General features: G+C 46.7%; 1 protein-coding gene across 1 annotated transcript in view; it reads left to right on the top strand.

Annotated features, from left to right (window-relative positions):
- GINS2 (GINS complex subunit 2) overlaps nt 1–23219 on the top strand; it is a 63761-nt gene extending 40542 nt beyond the window's left edge. The window contains exons 3-5 of the mRNA XM_068259582.1: nt 8574–8673; nt 15154–15280; nt 22669–23219. Coding sequence (XP_068115683.1) covers nt 8574–8673; nt 15154–15280; nt 22669–22794 — 353 coding nt within the window. The 3' untranslated portion in view covers nt 22795–23219. The remainder of the gene's footprint in view (nt 1–8573; nt 8674–15153; nt 15281–22668) is intronic.
- Nucleotides 23220–23799: the final 580 nt, after the last annotated feature.

The raw sequence follows: 23799 nt of genomic DNA, 5'->3' as shown, positions 1-23799 counted from the left end.
CTTGGGTGCTTACCTTTGTGGCTGCAGCCTACCCTGGTGGTCCCTTGATCCACCAGGGCAGGAGGCAGCCTGTTTAATGCTCTTTGTATACATTACAAAGCGTAATATACACTTTGTATGCGGTGATCGGGCAGCTAGTAACCCGCCGACGCTTCCGAACGGCCGGCAAGTTACTGTGCAAGGGGGGTGGAGCCTATCACCGGCGGCTGATCGCGTCACGCATGACGCGATCACCGCATAACCACGCCCGCCGCCGCCGATGGCTGTGGGCGGTCGGCAAGTGGTTAAGCAAAAACAATAAAACAATACAAACTTAAAAATTTAAATATAAAATACAATGAATATCTTAAGTCATTTTTAGGAGGAGGAGGATAGATACAATTGTTTGTTTCATTAGGTTATTTGCACTTCGGATGTCCTTTGAAGCGACCCCAAAAAACAATAGTTTGATGCTTACGTCACATATGGAGGGGAAAGCTCTGGATCCCATAGACCCTTCCCACTCTACTCCACCAGTTTGCCGGATTATTTCCCGGCAATATGAAAGGAAGGGAGGGGTTTTTCCAATAAATGTAAAATATTTTATATTTGTCGTCATGCAGCTGAAAAAAGGCTGCTATTTATTATTATAATTTAGAAAATAGATTTTATTTCTGAAATCTTGTTTTTTTAAGTTGGGTCCACTTTAATCAGGGAATGCCTATAGTTTAAATTACCTTTTGTGGGAAGATCCTCTATACCAGGGGTGTCAAATACAAAGTGGGCTAAAACTGAACACTGGGATCAAGTTGCGGGCCAACGGCAATGTCTACTGCCCTCCTCCCTCCCTTATAACGTTCTCTGGTGTCTAATACCTCTCCCCACCTCTATACAGTACACTGAAGCTTAGTGGTCCTCCCTCACCTATAAAGTATAAAGTAGTCCGGTGTTTAGTGGTCCTCCCTCCATCTCCTATACAGCTCAGTGTTCTCCCCAGAATTTTTTTCCAGCCGGGTGGCATGATAAAGTAACCGGGTGGGGCGAGATGAGAGAATGCAGGGCTGGCGTTTTACTGCACAATTCTGCTTACAGCAGAGGAGAAGGTGAGCTGATGACAGCCGGTGGTCACCAAAACTAGCCAGGTGGAGCACCTGGCTAAAAAAGCCTGGGGAGAACACAGCAGCTCCATGGTGTCTAGTGGTCCTCCCTCCCTCCCCTATACAATCCCATCGTGTTTAGTGGTCCTCCCTCACATTCCTAAACAGTTTCCTGGTGTATAGTGGCCCCCTCCCTTCTACAGTTCCTTGGTGTCTAGTGCTCCCCCTCCCTCCCCTATACAGTTCCCTGGTGTCTAGTGGTCCTCCCACCCACCCCTATACAGTCCCCTGGTGTCTAGTGGTCCTCCATCCCTCCTGTATAGAGTTCGCTTGTGTCTAGTGGTCCTCCCTCCCATTCCTATACAGTTCCCTGGTGTCTAGTGGTCCTACCCCCCCCCCCCCCCTCCTCCATACAGTTTCCGAGTCTAGTGGTCCTACCTCACATTCCTAAACAGTTCCCTGGTGTCTAGTCCTTTCCCCCTCCCTCCCCCATATGGCTTCCCAGGTAGACCAAACAATGCAAAGTGGTGAAACGACTTGTGGGACAAATTTGATGGCTCCGTGGGCCAAAGTTTCACATGTATGCTCAATACCCTTATCAACCAATTCTAAGTGATGCCAAACATGTAGCTTCATAAAAATAATTGCAGAGGTGAGGCAACAGCTGTGGAATTTTTTTTAACAGTAAAATAAGTTTATTGAGACAATAGAAAAGTACAACATGAGATCTTCAGACGCCAAGAACAGCAAGTATCAATAGGTAGTGTACATTTGGCTTTAGATAACTTTACCCCTATAACCAAAGGTATAAGCATAAACCACTTAAGTACCAGCGGTCTCTGCTCAGAGACCGCTGGTACAATAACAATGGAATCCCGACGAATTGCCGCATATACCCGCCGTCACCGCCACACGCCGGGACCCTCAGTACATCCACTCTGCCGTCTCTATGATCGCAGAGTCATGTGAGCCGGTCAGGAGCCGCTTTCATTGGCTCCTGGTCATGTCTATCAATGTAGGCAACTCTTATAGGCTTTCATTGATAGACACGGCCAGGAGCCAATGAAATAGATAGGCAGAGCAAGAGACAAGACGCGGCGGGATCGTCGGGAGCGACGAAAACAGCAGATGCGCGCAGCAGCGGTGATTAAAATCTACGCCCTGCCAGCCAGGTAACCACCAAAACAGGGCGTGGATTTCAATCACCTTGGTCCTTTAGTTAACCACTTGCCGACCGCCTACTTCATATTGGCGGCGGCAAAGTGGCAGCCCCAGGACCACGTAACGCAGATTGGCGTCAGGTCCTGGGGCACTCTCTGGCCGGGGATCGCGCGCTGGGATGCGCGCGCATCCACCGGCAATAGGCTCCGCCCACCCGCGACGTCAACCCGCCGGCCAATCGGAAGCGCCGGCGGGTTGTTAACCCCGCGATCGCCGCTACAAAGTGTATAATACACTTTGTAATGTATACAAAGTGTATTATACAGGCTGCCTCCTGCCCTGGTGGTCCCAGTGTCCGAGGGACCACCAGGGCAGGCTGCAGCCACCCTAGTCTGCACCCAAACACACTGATCTGCCCCCCCCTGCCCCCTGATCGCCCACAGTACCCCTCAGACCCCCCCCTGCCCACCCCCCAGACCACCATTTGCACACAATCACCCCCCTAATCACCCATCAATCACTCCCTGTCACTATCTGTCAACGCTATTTTTTTTTTTAGTCCCTAAACTGCCCCCTGCTCCCTCCTGATCACCCCCCCACCCCTCAGATTCTCCCCAGACCCCCCCAGACCCTCCCCCCCCCTGCGTACTGTATGAATCTATCCCCCCTGATCACCTGTCAATCACCTGTCAATCACCTGTCAATCACCCGTCAATCACCCCCTGTCACTGCCACCCATCAATCAGCCCCTAACCTGCCCCTTGCGGGCAATCTGATCACCCACCCACACCAATAGATCGCCCGCAGATCCGACATCAGATCACCTCCCAAATCCATCGTTTACATCTGTTCTCTCCTCTAAACACCCACTAATTACCCATCAATCACCCCCTATCACCACCTGTCACTGTTACCCATCAGATTAGACCCTTGCGGGCACCCAATCGCCCGCCCACACACTCAGATTGCCCTCAACCCCCCCCCCCCCTTATCGATTCGCCAGTGCATTATTTACATCCGTTCTTCCCTGTAATAACCCACTGATCACCTGTCAATCACCCCCTGTCACTGCCACCCATCAATCACCCCCTGTCACTGCCACCCATCAATCAGCCCCTAACCTGCCCCTTGCGGGCAATCTGATCACCCACCCACACCAATAGATCGCCCGCAGATCCGACATCAGATCACCTCCCAAATCCATCGTTTACATCTATTCTCTCCTCTAAACACCCACTAATTACCCATCAATCACCCATCAATCACCCCCTATCACCACCTGTCACTGTTACCCATCAGATTAGACCCTTGCGGGCACCCAATCGCCCGCCCACACACTCAGATTGCCCTCAACCCCCCCCCTTATCGATTCGCCAGTGCATTATTTACATCCGTTCTTCCCTGTAATAACCCACTGATCACCTGTCAATCACCCCCTGTCACTGCCACCCATCAATCACCCCCTGTCACTGCCACCCATCAATCAGCCCCTAACCTGCCCCTTGCGGGCAATCTGATCACCCACCCACACCAATAGATCGCCCGCAGATCCGACATCAGATCACCTCCCAAATCCATCGTTTACATCTATTCTCTCCTCTAAACACCCACTAATTACCCATCAATCACCCATCAATCACCCCCTATCACCACCTGTCACTGTTACCCATCAGATTAGACCCTTGCGGGCACCCAATCGCCCGCCCACACACTCAGATTGCCCTCAACCCCCCCCCCCCCCTTATCGATTCGCCAGTGCATTATTTACATCCGTTCTTCCCTGTAATAACCCACTGATCACCTGTCAATCACCCCCTGTCACTGCCACCCATCAATCACCCCCTGTCACTGCCACCCATCAATCAGCCCCTAACCTGCCCCTTGCGGGCAATCTGATCACCCACCCACACCAATAGATCGCCCGCAGATCCGACATCAGATCACCTCCCAAATCCATCGTTTACATCTATTCTCTCCTCTAAACACCCACTAATTACCCATCAATCACCCCCTATCACCACCTGTCACTGTTACCCATCAGATTAGACCCTAATCTGCCCCTTGCGGGCACCCAATCACCCGCCCACACCTCAGAACGCCCTCAGACCCCAGCCCTGATCACCTCGCTAGTGCATTGCTTGCATCTATTTCCCCCCTCTAATCACACCTTGAGACCCCCCTAAATCACCTCCTGTCACCCCCTAGCACACCTACCCATCAGATCAGGCCCTAATTTGCCCCGTGTGGGCTCCTGATCACTCGGCCAAACCCTCAGATCCCCCTCAGACCCCCTTCCGATCACCTCCCCAGTGCATTGATTGCATCTATTTTTCCCTCTAACCGCCCCCTGAGACACCCATCAATCACCTCCTGTCACCCCCCTAGCACTCCTATCCATCAGATCAGGCCCAATACATCCTGTCATCTAAGAGGCCACCCTGCTTATGACCGTTTCCACAAAATTTGCCCTCTCATAGACCACCTGTCATCAAAATTTGCAGATGCTTATACCCCTGAACAGTCATTTTGAGAAATTTGGTTTCCAGACTACTCACAGTTTTGGGCCCGTAAAATGCCAGGGCAGTATAGGAACCCCACAAGTGACCCCATTTTAGAAAGAAGACACCCCAAGGTATTCTGTTAGGTGTATGATGAGTTCATAGAAGATTTTATTTTTTGTCAAAAGTTAGCGGAAATTGGATTTTTATTGTTTTTTTCACAAAGTGTCATTTTTCACTAACTTGTGACAAAAAATAAAATCTTCTATGAACTCACCATACCCCTAACGGAATACCTTGGGGTGTCGTCTTTCTAAAATGGGGTCACTTGTGGGGTTCCTATACTGCCCTGGCATTTTAGGGGCCCTAAACCGTGGGGAGTAGTCTAGAAAACAAATGCCTCAAAATGACCTGTGAATAGGACGTTAGGCCCCTTAGCGCACCTAGGCTGCAAAAAAGTGTCACACATGTAGTATCGCCATACTCAGGAGAAGTAGTATAATGTGTTTTGTGGTGTATTTTTACACATACCCATGCTGGGTGGGAGAAATCTCTCTGTAAATGGACAATTGTGTGTAAAAAAAATCAAAAATGTGTCATTTACAGAGATATTTCTCCCACCCAGCATGGTTATATGTAAAAATACACCACAAAACACATTATACTACTTCTTCTGAGTACGGCGATACCACATGTGTGACACTTTTTTGCAGCCTAACTGTGCTAAGGGGCCCAAAGTCCAATGAGTACCTTTAGGATTTCACAGGTCATTTTGAGACATTTGGGTTCAAGACGACTACTCACGATTTAGGGCCCCTAAAATGCCAGGGCAGTATTGGAACCCCACAAATGACCCCATTCTAGAAAGAAGACACCCCAAGGTATTCCGTTAGGAGTATGGTGAGTTCATAGAAGATTTTATTTTTTGTCACAAGTTAGCGGAAATTGATATGTATTGGTTTTTTTTTTTCACAAAGTGTCATTTTCCGCTAACTTGTGACAAAAAAAAAATCTTCTATGAACTCACCATACCCCTAACGGAATACCTTGGGGTGTCTTCATTCTAAAATGGGGTCACTTGTGGGGTTCCTATACTGCCCTGGCATTTTAGGGGCCCTAAACCGTGAGGAGTAGTCTAGAATCCAAATGCCTCAAAATGACCTGTGAATAGGACGTTAGGCCCCTTAGCGCACCTAGGTTGCAAAAAAGTGTCACACATGTGGTATCGCCGTACTCAGAAGAAGTAGTATAATGTGTTTTGAGGTGTATTTTTATACATACCCATGCTGGGTGGGAGAAATCTCTCTGTAAATGGACAATTGTGTGTAAAAAAAATCAAATAATTGTCATTTACAGAGATATTTCTCCCACCTAGCATCTGTATGTGTAAAAATACACCCCAAAACACATTATACTACTTCTCCTGAGTACGGCGGTACCACATGTGTGGCACTTTCTTGCACCCTAAGTGCGCTAAGGGGCCCAAAGTCCAATGAGTACCTTTAGGATTTCACAGGTCATTTTGCGACATTTGGTTTCAAGACTACTCCTCACGGTTTAGGGCCCCTAAAATGCCAGGGCAGTATAGGAACCCCACAAATGACCCCATTTTAGAAAGAAGACACCCCAAGGTATTCCGTTAGGAGTATGGTGAGTTCATAGAAGATTTTATTTTTGTCACAAGTTAGCAGGAAATGACACTTTGTGAAAAAAAACAATTAAAATCAATTTCCGCTAACTTGTGACAAAAAAAAAAAAATCTTCTATGAACTCACCATCCTCCTAATGGAATACCTTGGGGTGTCTTATTTCTAAAATGGGGTAATTTGTGGGATTCCTATACTGTCCTGGCATTTTAGGGGCCCTAAACCGTGAGGAGCAGTCTTGAAACGAAATTTCTCAAAATGACCTGTGAAATCCTAAAGGTACTCATTGGACTTTGGGCCCCTTAGCGCAGTTAGGGTGCAAAAAAGTGCCACACATGTGGTATCGCCGTACTCAGGAGAAGTAGTATAATGTGTTTTGGGGTGTATTTTTCCACATACCCATGCTGAGTGGGAGAAATATCTCTATAAATTGACAATTGTGTGTTAAAAAAAGAAAACAATTGTCATTTACGGAGATATTTCTCCCACCCAGCATGGGTATGTGTAAAAATACACCCCAAAACACATTATACTACTTCTCCTGAGTACGGCAATACCACATGTGTGGCACTTTTTTGCAGCCTAACTGCGCTAAGGGGCCCAAAGTCCAATGAGCATCTTTAGGCTTTACAGGGGTGCTTACAATTAGGCACCCCCCAAAATGCCAGGACAGTGAACACACCCCACAAATGACCCCATTTTGGAAAGTAGACACTTCAAGGTATTCAGAGAGTAGCATAGTGAGTCCGTGGCAGATTTCATTTTTTTTTGACGCAAGTTAGAAGAAATGGAAACTTTTTTTTTTTTTTTTTTTTGTTACAAAGTGTCATTTTCCGCTAACTTGTGACAAAAAATAAAATCTTCTATGAACTCACCATGCCTCTCACTGAATACTTTGGGATGTCTTCTTTCCAAAATGGGGTCATTTGGGGGGGATTTGTACTATCCTGGAATTTTAGCCCCTCATGAAACCTGACAGGTGCGCAGAAAAGTCAGAGATGCTTGAAAATGGGAAAATTCACTTTTGGCACCATAGTTTGTAAACGCTATAACTTTTACCCAATCCAATAAATATACACTGAATGGGTTTTTTTTTATCAAAGACATGTAGCAGAATAACTTTCGCGCTCAAATGTATAGGAAATTTTACTTTATTTGAAAAATGTCAGCACAGAAAGTTAAAAAAGTCATTTTTTTGACAAAATTCATGTCTTTTTTGATGAATATAATAAAAACTAAAACTCGCAGCAGCAATCAAATAGCACCGAAAGAAAGCTGTATTAGTGACAAGAAAAGGAGGTAGAATTCATTTAGGTGGTAGGTTGTATGACTGAGCAATAAACCGTGAAAGCTGCAGTGGTCCGAATGGAAAAAAAGGCTCTGGTCCTTAAGGGGTTTTATGACTGCAGTCCTTAAGTGGTTAAAGGGGAACTTCAGCCTAAACAAACATACTGTCAATAAGTTACATTAGTTATGTTAATTAAAATAGGTAATATAATCTCTTACCCACCCGGTTTTAAAAGAACAGGCAAATGTTTGATTTTATGATGGCAGCCATCTTTCTGGTTAAAAGGAGGTGACAGGGAGAATGAGACACAGTTCCAACTATCCTGTGTGCTGATCACCCCTCCCAGTTGCTAGGCAACGTGAATAACAACATAGGAAATCCCATCATGCTTTGCACAGCATCAGGGAAAAATTAGATTTTTAGTCCGGAGGTTCACTTTAAAGAAAAATATAATATGCATCAAATACAGTATATTGTTAAATTGACTCTAATGAGCATATTTGGATGACATAAGGGATAATGTCATTAGACCATAATGAGTCCTATAAACATTTTTTTCATAGCAATAGACATTGTATCACAGTGCTAAAGACCAAAGCCAGTACCAATATGAGGATCAGCTGACATCTATAAGAATGAGGATGGCAGCAAAAGAGAGAAGGGAGAGCAGGTGGATTTTAGAATAGTAAAATTGCAGTTATATTTATGAAGCCCTGAGAAATCCAAGAGCATTACCTGAACCTTAACCAGGCTTTTATGGGGATGTGCCATGAGATGTTTTGCTGTTATGTGAACGGTATTTATAGCCGTGGCTTTAATTCAGGCTGATGGGGATGACTATAGCCTGCTGATCATATCTCTAAATCATTACGCAAAAAAACCTTTTCCATTTACTCCTTTCCAGAGAAACTGGAGGAGATCCGCGACGCGGAACGCCGAGAGGAGACCTTCGCACCGATGCCGAACCCACATTACATGGAGCTTACCAAACTGCTACTAAACCAGTAAGTGAATGGAGCGTGAACATGTTATTTCAGAAAGTAATATCAGCATGTTCGAGTCATGGCTTAAGGTGCCAATACATTCTCTATGTGATGGGTGGCGAATCAGTCATGTTTCAGTGTCCTCGATCAATTGGAAATTGGCCGATTTCTGCCCAAATCAACAAATTTACCCTATCAGGCAGGATGGAGACGATCGATTGTGAAGGAATCGGCTAATGTTCACATGATTTCAATTGACTCAATCAATTTTTTGGGGGTTTCAGAGCATGGAGGCACATCATCATTACAGACTGATTACTTAAAGGACAACTGAAGTGAGAAGAATATGAATGGTGCCATGATTATTTCCTTTTAAACAATCTAAGTTGCCTGGCAGCCCTGCTGGTCTATTTGGCTCCCGTAGTGTCTGAATAACACTAGAAACAAGCATGCAGCTAATCCTGTCCGATCTGACAATAATGTCAGAAACATCTGATCTGCTGCATGTCTGTTCAGGGTCTATGGCTAAAAGTATTAAAGGCAGAGGATCAGCAGGATAACCAGGCAACTGGGATTTCTTATAAGGAAATAAATATGTCAGCCTCCATATCCCTCTCGCTTCAGTTGCATTTTAACCACTTGCCGACCGCCTTAAGATGGGCGGCGGCAAGGGCTGGGCCCAAACGACCGCAATACGCCCATCGGCGGCGGCAGCAGTAGGCGTGGCTGTGCGGCGATCACGTCATTCGTGACGCGATCAGCCGCCGGTGACAGGCTCCGTCCCCTCGCGCTGTAACCCGCCGGCCGTTCGGAAGCGCCGGCGGGTTACTAGCTACCGGATCGCCGCATACAAAGTGTATAATATGCTTTGTAATGTATACAAAGCGTATTATACAGGCTACCTCCTGCCCTGGTGGTCCCAGTGATTGAGGGACCACCAGGGCAGGCTGCAGCCACGCAGGTAAGCACCCAAGCACACTGATCTCCCCCCCCCCCCCTTCCCTCTGATCGCCCGCAGCACCCCTCAGACCCCTGTTTGCACCCAATCACCCCCCCCTAATCACCCATCAATCACTCCCTGTCACCCCTGTCACTATCTGCCAACACTATTTTTTTAACTAGACTAAACTGCCCCCTGGGGGCTTCTGATCACCCCCCACACTCTCAGATCCTCCCCAGCCCCCCCCGCCCCCCGTGTACTGTTTCGATCTATCCTCCCCTGTAATCACCTGTCAATCACCACCTGTCACTGCCACCTATCAGATCAGACCCTAACCTGCCTCTTACGGGCATCTGATCACCCTCCCACACCATCAGATCGCCCGCAGACCTACCCTCAGATCACCTCCAAAGTGCATTGTTTACATCTGTTCTGCCATCTAATCACCCACTGATCACCCATCAATCACCCCGTCACCACCTGTCACTGCTACCAATCAGATCAGACCCCTATCTGCCCCTAAGGCACCCAATCACCCGCCCCACACCCTCAGAATGCCCTCAGACCCCAGCCCTGATCACCTCGCCAGTGCATTGCTTGCATCTATTCCCCCCTCTAATCACACCTTGAGACACCCATCAATCACCACCTGTCACCCCCTAGCACACCTACCCATCAGATCAGGCCCTAATTTGCCCCGTGTGGGCTCCTGATCACTCGGCCAAACCCACAGATCCCCCTCAGACCCCCTTCTGATCACCTCCCCAGTGCATTGATTGCATCTATTTTCCCCTCTAACCACCCCCTGAGACACCCATCAATCACCTCCTGTCACCCCCCCTAGCACTCCTATCCATCAGATCAGGCCCAATACAACCTGTCATCTAAGAGGCCACCCTGCTTATGACCGGTTCCACAAAATTCGCCCCCTCATAGACCACCTGTCATCAAATTTTCAGATGCTTATACCCCTGAACAGTCATTTTGAGACATTTGGTTTCCAGACTACTCATGGTTTTGGGCCCCTAAAATGCCAGGGCAGTATAGGAACCCCACAAGTGACCCCATTTTAGAAAGACACCCCAAGGTATTCTGTTAGGTGTATGACGAGTTCATAGAAGATTTTATTTTTTGTCAAAAGTTAGTGGAAATTGATTTTTATAGTCTTTTTTTTCACAAAGTGTCATTTTCCACTAACTTGTGACAAAAAATAAAATCTTCTATGAACTCACCATACACCTAATGGAATACCTTGGGTTGTCTTCTTTCTAAAATGGGGTCACTTGTGAGGGTTCCTATACTGCCCTGGCATTTTAGGGGCCCTAAACCGTGAGGAGTAGTCTAGATACCAAATGCCTCAAAATGACCTGTGAATGGGACGTTGGGCCCCTTAGCGCACCTAGGCTGCAAAAAAGTGTCACACGTGGTATCGCCGTATTCAGGAGAAGTAATATAATGTGTTTTGGGGTGTATTTTTACACATACCCATGCTGGGTGAGAGAAATCTCTCTGTAAATGGACAATTGTGTGTAAAAAAAAAATCTAAAATGTGTCATTTACAGAGATATTTCTCCCACCCAGCATGGGTATATGTAAAAATACACCACAAAACACATTATACTACTTCTGAGCACGGCAGTACCACATGTGTGGCACTTTTGGCACTTTTTTGCACCCTAACTGCGCTAAGGGGCCCAAAGTCCAATGAGTACCTTTAGGATTTCACAGGTCATTTTATGACATTTGGTTTCAAGACTACTCCTCACGGTTTAGGGCCCCTAAAATGCCAGGGCAGTATAGGAACCCCACAAATGACCCCATTTTAAAGACACCCCAAGGTATTCCGTTAGGAGTATGGGGAGTTCATAGAAGATTTTATTTTTTGTCACAAGTCAGCGGAAATTGATTTTTGTTTTTTTCACAAAGTGTCATTTTCCACTAACTTGTGACAAAAAAAAAGAAAAAAAATTTCCATTTCTTCTAACTTGCGACAAAAAAAAATGAAATCTGCCACGGACTCACTATGCTCCTCTCTGAATACCTTGAAGTGTCTACTTTCCAAATTGGGGTCATTTGTGGAGTGTGTTCACTGTCCTGGCATTTTGGGGGGTGCCTAATTGTAAGCACCCCTGTAAAGCCTAAAGGTGCTCATTGGACTTTGGGCCCCTTAGCGCAGTTAGGCTGCAAAAAAGTGCCACACATGTGGTATTGCTGTACTCAGGAGAAGTCGTATAATTTGTTTTGGGATGTATTTTTACACATACCCATGCTGGGTGGGAGAAATATCTCTGTAAATGACAATGTTTTGATTTTTTTTTTTACACACAATTGTCCATTTACAGAGAGATTTCTCCCACCCAGCATGGGTATGTGTAAAAATACACCCCAAAACACGTTATACTATGTCTCTTGAGTACAGCGATACCACGTGTGGCACTTTTTTGCACCCCAACTGCGCTAAGGTGCCCAAAGTCCAATGAGTACCTTTAGGATTTCACAGCTTGTTTTGAGACATTTGGTTTCAAGACTATGCCTCACTGTTTAGGGCCCCTAAAATGCCAGGGCAGTTTAGGAACCCCACAAGTGACCCCATTTTAGAAAGACAACACCACAATGTATTCTGTTAGGGGTATGGTGAGTTCATAGAAGATTTTATTTTTTGTCACAAGTTAGTGGAAAATGACACTTTTTGAAAAAAAACAAAACAATAAAAATCAATTTCCGCTAACTTGTGACAAAAAATAAAATCTTCTATGAACTCGCCATACTCCTAACGGAATACCTTGGGGTGTCTTCTTTTTAAAATGGGGTCATTTGTGGGGTTCCTATACTGCCCTGGCATTTTAGGGGCCCTAAACCGTGAGGAGTAGTCTTGAAACCAAATGTCTCAAAATGACCTGTGAAATCCTGAAGGTACTCATTGGACTTTGGGCCCCTTAGCGCAGTTAGGGTGCAAAAAAGTGCCACACATGTGGTATCGCCGTACTCAGGAGAAGTAGTATAATGTGTTTTGGGGTGTATTTATTTTTACACATACCCTTGCTGAGTGGGAGAAAAATCTCTGTAAATGACTATTTATTTTTTATTTATTTATTTTTTTTACACACAATTGTCCATTTACAGAGATATTTCTCCCACCCAGCATGGGTATGTGTAAAAAATACACCCCAAAACACATTATACTACTTCTCCTGAGTACGGCAATACCACATGTGTGGCACTTTTTTGCAGCCTAACTGCGCTAAAGGGCCAAAAGTCCAATGAGCACCTTTAGGCTTTACAGGGGTGCTTACAATTAGGCACCCCCCAAAATGCCAGGACAGTAAACACACCCCACAAATGACCCCATTTTGGAAAGTAGACACTTCAAGGTATTCAGAGAGGAGCATGGTGAGCCCGTGGCAGATTTAATTTTTTTTTTTATTTGTCGCAAGTTAGCAGAAATGGAAACTTTTTTTTTTTTTTTTTTTTTTTGTCACAAAGTGTCATTTTCCTCTAACTTGTGACACAAAATAAAATCTTCTATGAACTCACCATGCCTCTCAGTGAATACTTTGGGATGTTTTTTCTTTCCAAAATGGGGTCATTTGGGGGGTATTTATACTATCCTGGAATTTTATCACCTCATGAAACATGACCGATGCTCAGAAAAGTCAGAGATGCTTCAAAATGGGAAAATTCACTTTTGGCACCATAGTTTGTAAACGCTATAACTTTTACCCAATCCAATAAATATACACTGAATGTTTTTTTTTTTTATCAAAGACATGTACCACAATACATTTGGACAAAAATGTATACAGAAATGTTACTTTATTTGACAAATTTTATCACAGAAAGTAAAAAATAATCATTTTTTTGACAATTCATGTCTGTTTTGATGAATAGAATAAAAACTAAAACTCGCAGCAGCAATCATATAGCACCAAAAGAAAGCTGTATTAGTGACAAGAAAAGGAGGTAAAATTCATTTAGGTGGTAGGTTGTATGACCGAGCCATAAACCGTGAAAGCTGCAGTGGTCTGAATGGGGGAAAAAAAGGCTCCGGCCCTTAACCTTCTTGCCGGTTATCCCAAGCTCAGCTCGGGGTAACCTGCGCAGAAGGATTTCTCCGGCCCCGCTGGGCCGAATTTCACAATTTTTATTTTTTACTGGATGCAGCTAGCACTTTGCTAGCTGCGTGCATAGCTCGATCGCTGCCGATTCGCCGCTACCCGCCGCGACACCCCCCCACCCCCAGACCCCTTGCGCAGCCTGGCCAATCAGTGCCAGGCAGCGCTTAGGGGTGGATCGGGATTCCCTCTGACGTCCCGACGTCATCCCGCTCCGTCGCCAGGGGAAGCCAGTCAACGGGGGAAGCCCTGCAGGAAATCCCGCTCTGAAAGGGATTTCCTGCTTACTCTGATCGCCGGAGGCTTGCTACATGATTAAAAAAATTTTTTTTTAAAAAAGTGCTGCGTCGCCCCCTTGCCGTCGGAATTGGAACGGCAAGTGGGTTAAGGGGCGAAAAGACTCTGGTCCTTAAGTGGTTAAGGAGAATCGCCAGGATCTCTCGTTTGCAGTGTGTGTGGGCCACTAGTCACTTAACTTTTGATCATCCAACAAGTTTTCAATTGCCCTGCTTCTACCTAGTGTTGTACTCCTATATCCCATACAAATCCCTATTAACCAAGTGAGGTTAAAAAAAAATAGGTCACTTGACTGCTGTAAAAATCAATCAATTGACTTTTGGTCAAATGTTTTTTTGTTTTTTTTTTGAGACTCAAAATCGATACTGATTAATTGGCCAGGATGGAAGATCTAGGTTGATGCTCTGCAGGAGCTGCGGTAGATCGGCGCCTCAAAACTTTGCACTGCATCGAACTGTGCTATGCTTCCTGGCTTCCTGTCTAAGCTGCTGCCTGATTACTGAGGGAATTGCTTGTCATCTGTGACTTGCTTGTGCTAAAGCATCATCCAGGCTGCACATAAATGTGGACAGAGGAGCACACTATCAGTACTGCATTACCTGGTGAGATCTATGCTTCCTGCGCAAGCTGTTGTGTGATTATCCCATGAAAATTCCTGCATATTGGGCAATGTGCATTTTGATCTGCCTGTGCTCGCTTGCTGAAGCATTGAAAAGGAAAAATTACTCCCAAATGTTGACTGAATTAAAATCCGGTATTATAGAATACTTCATGTGCTTGAGTATGACAATTTCTGATATAGCAAAACTACTTTGCCCAGTCCCTTGGAGTGTTCCATAAAGGGATTCTACTGTAGAAATGTTCCTTTGTTTTCATTATGTTCTTTAGTAAACAGATTAAGGGCTCTTTTACACTACATGCAATTGGATTTTTGATGCAATTATAAGTCCTCCATGCTGCGTTTTTTTTCTGTGTTTTTCTACTTGTGTTGCTAGCATCCAGTGAAAATTGGAATTGCGATTTGCAATGTAAAAGAAGCCTGAGATGGTATGAAATACTTCACCCTTTTGGAAACAGACCAATCCAGTACACATTTAATCACTTAGGGGCTCTCTCACATTGTACTGAAAACTTGATAATTTGTCATCACAGTGCCTCGGACAACATCCCCAAAGCTGACGAGATCAGGACGCTTGTGAAGGATACCTGGGACACGCGCATCGCCAAACTGCGGCTGTCTGCGGACAGCTTTGTGCGGGAGCAGGAAGCCCACGCCAAGGTACACATGTGTTTATAAAGGACTTTGCTAGTCTGTTAGTACTGCACTGCAGACGTTGCTGAAAACAAACAATTTAGCTGCAATTCTTGGCAAAAGGGGTTGGTTACTCTGATTCTGCTCCTTCCACTCTTATACCATGGCCAGCTGGGCTACAGACTGACATCCAGCATCAGGATTTAGTATTGTCACCCTGACCTTAGTAGTTCAGTCACCACTAGGGATTATGTGACGTGTACCAGTAGTCCTTTTTCCAGGGGCGCTTCTAGCCATTTTGTCCCTCCAGGCGAGAAAACCTGTGGCGCAAAGGTGACATATGGAGGCACAGGGGACAGAAGGAGGCAGAGGTGGCACAGGGGGACTGAAGGAGGCACATGGAGAAAGGCGGCACAAAGGGAGATAGGAAAAACAGGGGGTCAGACATGGCACAATAGACTGAAGATACAAGGAGACAGAGGGAGGCACAAAAGGGACAGAAGGAGGCACAAAGGGGGAAAGAAGGATGCATAAGGCACAGAGGTGGCAGCTGCCTGCAACTTACTTACACTAAGTACATGCAGCAGAAGCAAGTAATAGAACACACACACAGGGCAGGGCTTTATCAGGGGTGGAGCTTAATTTGGGGGGTGGGACTTAATCCAGCAACATGGCGCCCCCCAGGACCAATGGCACTCTAGGCAATGGCCTGTACTGCCTATGCCTAGAGGCTCCCCTGCCTTTTTCTAACATGCAATGGGTGCAGGACAAACCCTTCCCATATGTCTCATTACCAGAATAGAGCAGTGAAGATAAAATACTGATGGTTTTTGTCTTATCTCAATCTCTACTGAGAATAACATCTCCCACTTTAAACGGCATAAGGTTTTTGGATGATCTCTCGTCCAGTTTAGTGCTTCTGTAAGTTCCGGGACTCACGTCCTGCACTCAAAGCCTTCTATGCACGCACATGAGTGATTGTTGTAAAACTATAAAAAAAAGCGCTTTTTTTTGTAAAGTGTCCTCAAAAAATTATATATATATATTTTTTTTCTTTCTATTTCCTGTACTGAACTGTAGATCTAACTAATTAACCCATTCTGTCCTCTATACTTGGCCTTAGACGAGACACAGAGCATTTATATCAAACGCTTTTCTCCTGCCTGTCTCAAAGCACTAGAGCTGCAGCCACTAGGATGTGCTCGGTAGGCAGTAGCAGTAATAGGGAGTTTTGCCCAAGGTCACCTCACTGAACAGGTGCTGGCTTACTGAGATTTGAACTCTGGTCTCCTGTATCAGAGGCAGAGCCTTTAACCAGTACACTATCCAGCCACTGCCTTAAAATCTGTGGACACCTGTAACGACTGCCACATGTAACCATCAAATGCGATCCTGAGGGCGACATCTTGGGAACTCAACGCTGCACAGATGCATCATTATGTTGTTGCCTAGCAATTATGAAGGATAAAACATTTGAAACATGTATATTTTTTGCATCTCTGCCTATTTCAACCCTGTCAAATGCCTATAAAATTAAACCATTGTTAAAATATTACCCAACGAATGCCTAGATTAAAAACTCTGGAACCTGAAGTGGGTAAAGGGCTACATGTGCCTGGCAACAATATAATAGAAACCGCTGTTATGGGTTATACTGTATAGGGAAGACTGTAGCCTTGGGAGTAGGGTTGTAACGGTATGAAAATCCACGGTATGATAAATAAAATACCATGGTATACGGGATTATACAATTGCTTGGACCTGGGCCTCCCCCTTGCATTAAATGATGCACCCCCACCACACACACCAGTATGGTAGCCAGATGTGCCCCACTCACTCAGCATACGTGGGAGATACAGATCTCCCAAGTAGGGTTTCTGCGGTATACTGCAGCAACCCTACTTGGGAGATCTGTATCTGCTTGGTATATGTTTATGGAGAAACTGCCCATTACTTAAAGGGGCACTATGGCTAAATTCTTCTTATATTCTCATTTAATATAAAATATGTGCAATTGTAGCAATGTGTAAGACTTGTATTGTGGCTGAATAAAACTCTGCTTCAATATTGCTTTACCCTAAATCAGTGCTGGAGTCCCGTCGCCAGAGAAAGCTAAGCGACGCTGAACCAGCACATTCCATTCTGCAGGAGGAGGCTGCCTAATCAGTCGTTTCATCTGAAGTTGTAATCTCCCCCTTTGATGTATCGGGAGAGGTTTCACCCAACGTCTAACTGCACATTCGTGCTGTTACAGCTCCTCTGATCTGCCATATGTCTCAGGACAATGACTTACGGCTCTGATGAAAAAAATGCTCCCCGCTGAGGCCCCCCTTCAGAGAAGCTGGCACAGGCAGGTCACCACTTGTTGTCAGTTGCCATGGAGACCAGCTTCTCTTTATGCACAGGATTCCAGCATCTTGATTCAGCACACGCAAGTGCTGTGTAGCCAGTGTCCTGCTTGTGTCTCTGAAGGGGGGCCTCAGCGGGGAGCATTTTTTTCATCAGAGCCGTACGTCATTGTCCGGAGACGTCCGGCAGATCAGAGGAGCTGTAACAGCACTAATGTGCAGTTAGACGTTGGGTGAAACCTCTCCTGATACATCAAAGGGGGAGATTACAACTTCAGATGAAACGACTGATAAGGCAGCCTCCTCCTGCAGAATGGAATGTGCTGGTTCAGCGTCGCTTAGCTTTCTCTGGCGACAGGACTCCAGCACTGATTTAGGGTAAAGCAATATTGAAGCAGAGTTTTATTCAGCCACAATGCAAGTCTTACACATTGCTACAATTGCACATCTTTTATATTAAATGATAATATAAGAAGAATTTAGCCATAGTGCCCCTTTAATTTGCTTCTTGTACCCAGTAAGCCAGCATATGCTCTGCTAGAAGAAAGGTGCACCTGGTCCAGGTTCGCTAGATCACTTAAAGGGAACCTAAACTGAGAAGCATATGGATTTTTCTTATTCAAATAATACCAGTTGCCTGACTCTCCTGCTGATACGGTGTCTTTAATACTTTTAGCCACAGCCCCTCAACAAGCATGCAGATCAGGTGCTCTGACTGAAGTCAGACTGGATTAGCTGCATGCCTGTTTCAGGTGTGAGATCCAGATACTACTGCAGCAAATTGATCAGCAGGAGAGTCAGGCAACTGGTATTGTTTAAAAGGAAACATCCGTGTCCCTCTCAGTTTAGGTTCCCTTTAAAGTGGAACTGTAGATAGAAAATAAACACATTGTTTCACTTACCTGGTTCTTCCCCAAGCCCCCAGCAGCTGTCCTGTCCCGCGCCGGTCCTGCCTGAGCCTCCGTTCTCCCGCCGCCGCTCCGTCCCGTACCTCGACTTGTAAGTCGAGGCCAGCGCAGCCCTGCCAAGCGTATCCTTTCTTTACGTTCCCCTCTGCAATAGCGGGGAACGCGAAGAAAGGATACACGTGGCCAGAGCCGCGCAGGCGCAGTGGCCCGGCGGGCGAAACCGAAAGTAGCTGGCGGCGGGAGAACGGTGGCTCGGGCAGGACTGGCGTAGGACAGGACGGCTGCTGGGGGCTTGGGGAAGCCTCAGGTATGTGAAACAATGTGTTTATTTTCTATGTACAGTTCCGCTTTAAAGGACAACTGAAGTGTGAGGGATATGGAGGCTGCCTTATTTCCTTTTAAAGAGACTGTGAAGCGAGTCTAAATTCACTTTTTTAACATGCAGTCTTGTTAACAACTATAACCCCTGATAAAATGCTCCTATCCCGTGGCAAAACGAGGGGTTTATATCCCCCAAATCCCCCCCCCCCCTGCAAAATGCATGACTTTCTTGGTCGTGGATTTTGCTGCTCATGGAGGCAGAGCTTTTAGCTGTAGCTCTGCCTCCATGTGCGTCATTCACCGCACGGATCTCCGCCTCTCCCCCGCCCCTCTGTGAAGGAAGATTGAGAGGGGCGGGGAGAGGCGTCGATCAGCCGGGATTGACGCGCTAAGAGGCAGAGCTACAGCCATTAGCTCTGCCTCTAGCAGGAAGCGCTCCCCGGACAAAGGAGAGGGGATTTGGGGGGGTATAAACCCCTCGTTTTGCCGAGGGAATGCAACGGTTAAGCAGGGGTTATAGTTCTTAACATGACTACATGTCACAAAATTGAATTTAATTCAGGGTCTCTTTAAACATTACCAGTTTCCTGGCAGTCCTGCTGATTCTCTGCCTCTGATACGTTAAAGGGAACCTAAACTGAGAAGCATATGGATTTTTCCTTTTAAAATAATACCAGTTGCCTGACTCTCCTGCTGATCCTGTGTCTCTCTAAAGGTGGCCATACACTGGTCGATTTGCCATCAGATCCGACCAACAGATAGATCACTCTCTGATCGAATCTGATCAGAGAGGGATCGTATGGCTGCCTTTACTGCAAACAGATTGTGAATCGATTTTAGCATGAAACCGATCACAATCGTGAAGTTGCCGCCCCCCCCCCCCCCCTCATACATTACCTCCTCCGGCCGGCACGAGTCCCCTGGTCTCCGCCGTCCCTTCTCTGTGCTCGGCTCCTCCAGCTTCACTGAACTTCCTGCTGGGGAAGTTTAAACAGTAGAGGGCGCTCTACTGTTTAAACTTCCTGCCGGGACAGGAAGTTCCGTGAAGCTGGAGGAGCCGAGCACAGAGAAGGGACAGCGGAGACCAGGGGACACGCGCCGGCCGGAGCAGGTAATGTATTGCCGCTAGCGTCGGTTGTCGGGCATTCGAACGCCGATATCGACGCACTCCCGACCCGCCGGCGATCGAGCGAAACTTTCCGCACGGACGGATCGATGAGAATCGACGGGAAAGATTGATTTCGGATGGAAATCGATCGTTCTGTCAGCGTTTGCGCAACAATTTCACAGCAGATTTGATCAGTGACCGAATCTGCTGTATATCGCCGGGAAAATCGTTCGGTGTATGGGCCCCTTAAGACTTTTAGCTACAGCCCCTCAATGAGCATGCAGATCAGGTGCTCTGACTGAAGTGACTGGATTAGCTGCATGCTTGTTTCAGGTGTGTGATTTAGCCACTACTGCAGCCAAATAGATTAGCAGGGCTGCCTGGCAACTGGTATTGTCTAACAGGAAACAAATATGGCAGCCTCCATTTTTTTTTTTTTCGTTTGACTCCTATTCTTCAGCATTAAAGGATACCAGAGATGAAACCTATTGTAAAAACTGGGGGAACAGGCATGTATGGGAAGCAATCCTCATGCCCACTGCCCCCCCCCCCCCCCCATTTTCCTCCATCCCTCAGCCTATTTCACGTTTGGCAGTAGTGCGCAGGCACTGGCCCAGCTGCACATGTACTAGATGGCACACTCGCAAGTGATCTATGCATGACGTCACAACTAAGTTGTGCGCATGTGCAGAGCACTCCCAGCCATGCGATTTTAAGACACTTGCAGTAGGGCCAGCGCCTGCGCACTGTTGCCCGACTCGCCGACCTGGAAGTAGCTGCGTGGGGCATGGGATAGTCATGGAGGAGGTTTTTACAACTGGTGTCAGCTCTGTTATCCTTTTAAATGACACCTGAATTCAGAGTGATATGGAGGCTGACATATTTTATTTCTTTAAAAAAAAAAAATGCCAATTGCCTGGCAGCCCTGCTGATCTATTTGGCTGCAGTAGTGTCTGAATAACACCAGGCACAAGCATGCAGCTAAACTTGCCATATCTGACAATAATGTCAAACACTGGATCTGCTGCATGCTTGTTCAGGGTATATGGTTAAATGTATTAGAGGCAGAGGATCAGCAGGATAGCCAGGCAACTGATACCGGTATTGCTTAAAAGGAAATCAATATGGCAGCCACCACAAATCTCTCGCTACAGTTGTCCTTTAACCACTTGCCGACCGCACGCTTATACCGTGCGTCGGCAAAGTGGCAGCTGCAGGACCAGCGACGCAGTATTGCGTCGCCAGCTGCAGCCTAATTAATCAGGAAGCAGCCGCTCGTACGAGCGGCTGCTTCCTGTCAATTCACGGCGGGGGGCTCCGTGAATAGCCTGCGGGCCGCCGATGGCGGCTTGCAGGCTAACGGCGCTGCTGCGCAGCAGCGCCGTAAGGCAGATCGGCGATCCCCGGCCAATCAGCGGCCGGGGATCGCCGCCATGTGACAGGGGACGTCCTGTCACTGGCTGCACAGGACGGATAGCGTCCTGTGCAGCCCAGATCTCCCGGGGGTGGCAGGTAGGAGAGGGAGGGGGAGGATTTCGCCGCGGAGGGGGGCTTTGAGGTGCCCCCCCCCGCAAAATGCCAGCCAGGAGGAGCGATCAGACCCCCCCTGCACATCATCCCCCTAGTGGGGAAAAAAGGGGGGCGATCTGATCGCTCTGAGTGCCCTTTGATCTGTGCTGGGGGCTGCAGAGCCCACCCAGCACAGATCACCTAAAACAGCGCTGGTCCTTAAGGGGGGGTAAAGGGTGGGTCCTCAAGTGGTTAAACAATACTAGTTGCTGATCCTCTGCCTCTAATACTTTTAGCCATAGCCCCTGAACAAGCATGCAGATCAGGTGCTCTGACTGAAGTGTGACAAGATTAGCTGCATGCTTGTTTCAGGTGTGTGATTTAGACACTGCTGCAGCCAAAGAGATCAGCAGGACTGCCAGGCAACTGGAATTATTTAACAAGAAATAAACATGGCAGCCTCCATATCCCTCTCACCTCAGTTGTCCTTTAATAAATCCATCTGTGGTGCAGCCCTGGATAACTAATGGGTCTCTATCCCTTTGGCATTTTTGGGCATTAAAATACAGCAAGGAAGCCGCCCATGAAAAACAAAGTGGACTTCTTTGCTTGAAGCGGCCATAATAATAATAATTAATAATAATAATAATATTGCCAGAGTGCAGCACCCTGTGGTGTTGGCTGGAATGTATAATAATGCTCACAAATCAGCATTGTGCACCTGAGCTCTGCTGGAAGCTCTTAATGTAACAGAGCTTGAACTTTACCAGCCTGAGCTAAGCTCTGTCCCTCGTCCAGCCAGTTCCCATCCCTTCCTGCGATCAGCGCCAGAGCCCCGGCGTTCAGTGCTGGAGCTCCGCTCAGGCTCTGCTGCATAGAGGGAATCCAGCAGCTCTTTAGGTACCCGGGATACATGGGAGGGGGATGCTGGCAGGCACGGTGAGCTGTTGTCCCACTTATATGGCAAGAGCAGTTATGAAAATCTGAGCCTGAAAATGACGAGGACAGAAATATGGCTGCACAGAGAGCCAGCAGTACTGCATGCATTAGCGTAGAGGAGGCTGTTCTTTTTTTTTTTTTAATCTGTTTTTCCAGTTACAACTGTTCTCGGCACCAGCGTCCAACTTGGCTCAGGCCTACTGCGGCCAGCTTGGCCTTCTCTGAGCCACCTGCTTTTCTGCTCCCGGCTGTGACCGTTCTCTCTGTCTTCTCCTTTGCCAGCTGGATAACTTGACACTGATGGAGATTAACACCATTGGAACTTTTTTCACCGAGTCCTTAAACCACATGTACAAACTGCGGACCAGCCTGCAGACCCCGGAGGAGGGACAGTCCCAGGAATACTAACCAGTGCACCGTGTCGGCCTAATTAAAAAAGAGAGAGGGGGACGTAATTAGCCGCTTGCTGGCGAAGAAGCAAGCTCATCTGTGCCGAGCACAAAATTCAAGCTCTCTCCTCACCTCCCCTGCCAGCGCTGCGCTGAGTAGGTCGGCCGGGTGCCCGCCAAAGCTTTAGGTGAGAAGAATCGCAGTAAATTATCAGCACCACGGGCCAGATTCAGCGGAGTAACCTGGTGGCAGGTTTCATTTCTGGTGGCCGGTTTCATTTGCTTCCCTTGTAAATGGATCTGGGTACAGGCTGAGCAACATGGCTGCATTATTAAGCCCACGGGGCATCTGTGAAGTCTGCAGAACTCAATTACTTTGGTGCCGGTGACAGAGAGAGAAGCCTCAGGACCTGGAACTGTATCTCTTCCTAGAACTGTACTAATGGGGTGGGTGGGGGGGGGGGGGGGGGGGACTGGGGGTACAAGATTTGTGCTGACATGTTCATCACAATGTGTGTCTATTGCTGAAACTTAACTAATAATAAAATGTGTTCTGCTTTTTCACAAAATTAGTTTCATAGCTCTGTTCTTAGAGAGACGGAAATATATGAACTTTATTTAAAGCAACACTTCACCCACTAATGCTTTCCTAGCTAAGCATAGACCATTCCGTTGCAGAGCTTGTTTTTAAAGGTAACCAGAGGCGAGGTACGTATGGAAGCTGCCATGTTTATTTCCTTTTAAACAATGCAGAGTGCCTGGCTGTCCTGCTGATCCTCTGCTTCTAAAGCCCAATCTACACGATACGATTCTTTGTACGATTCGACTACGATTCTATTTACGATTCGATTAAATCCAACATGTCCGATAGGGATTCGATTCAATTTGCCATTGCAAAACAATGGCAAATCGAATTGAATCTAATCCCGATCGGACATGTTGGGTTTAATCAGATCGTAAATAGAATCGTAATCGAATCGTACAAAGAATCGTATTGTGTAGATGGGGCTTAATACTTTTAGCC

The sequence above is a fragment of the Hyperolius riggenbachi genome, chromosome 11, assembly GCF_040937935.1.
Source record: "Hyperolius riggenbachi isolate aHypRig1 chromosome 11, aHypRig1.pri, whole genome shotgun sequence".
Classification (NCBI taxonomy): Eukaryota; Metazoa; Chordata; class Amphibia; order Anura; family Hyperoliidae; genus Hyperolius; species Hyperolius riggenbachi.
Note: the sequence above shows the minus strand (reverse complement) of the source record. Positions and strands in the feature narration are given on the sequence as shown.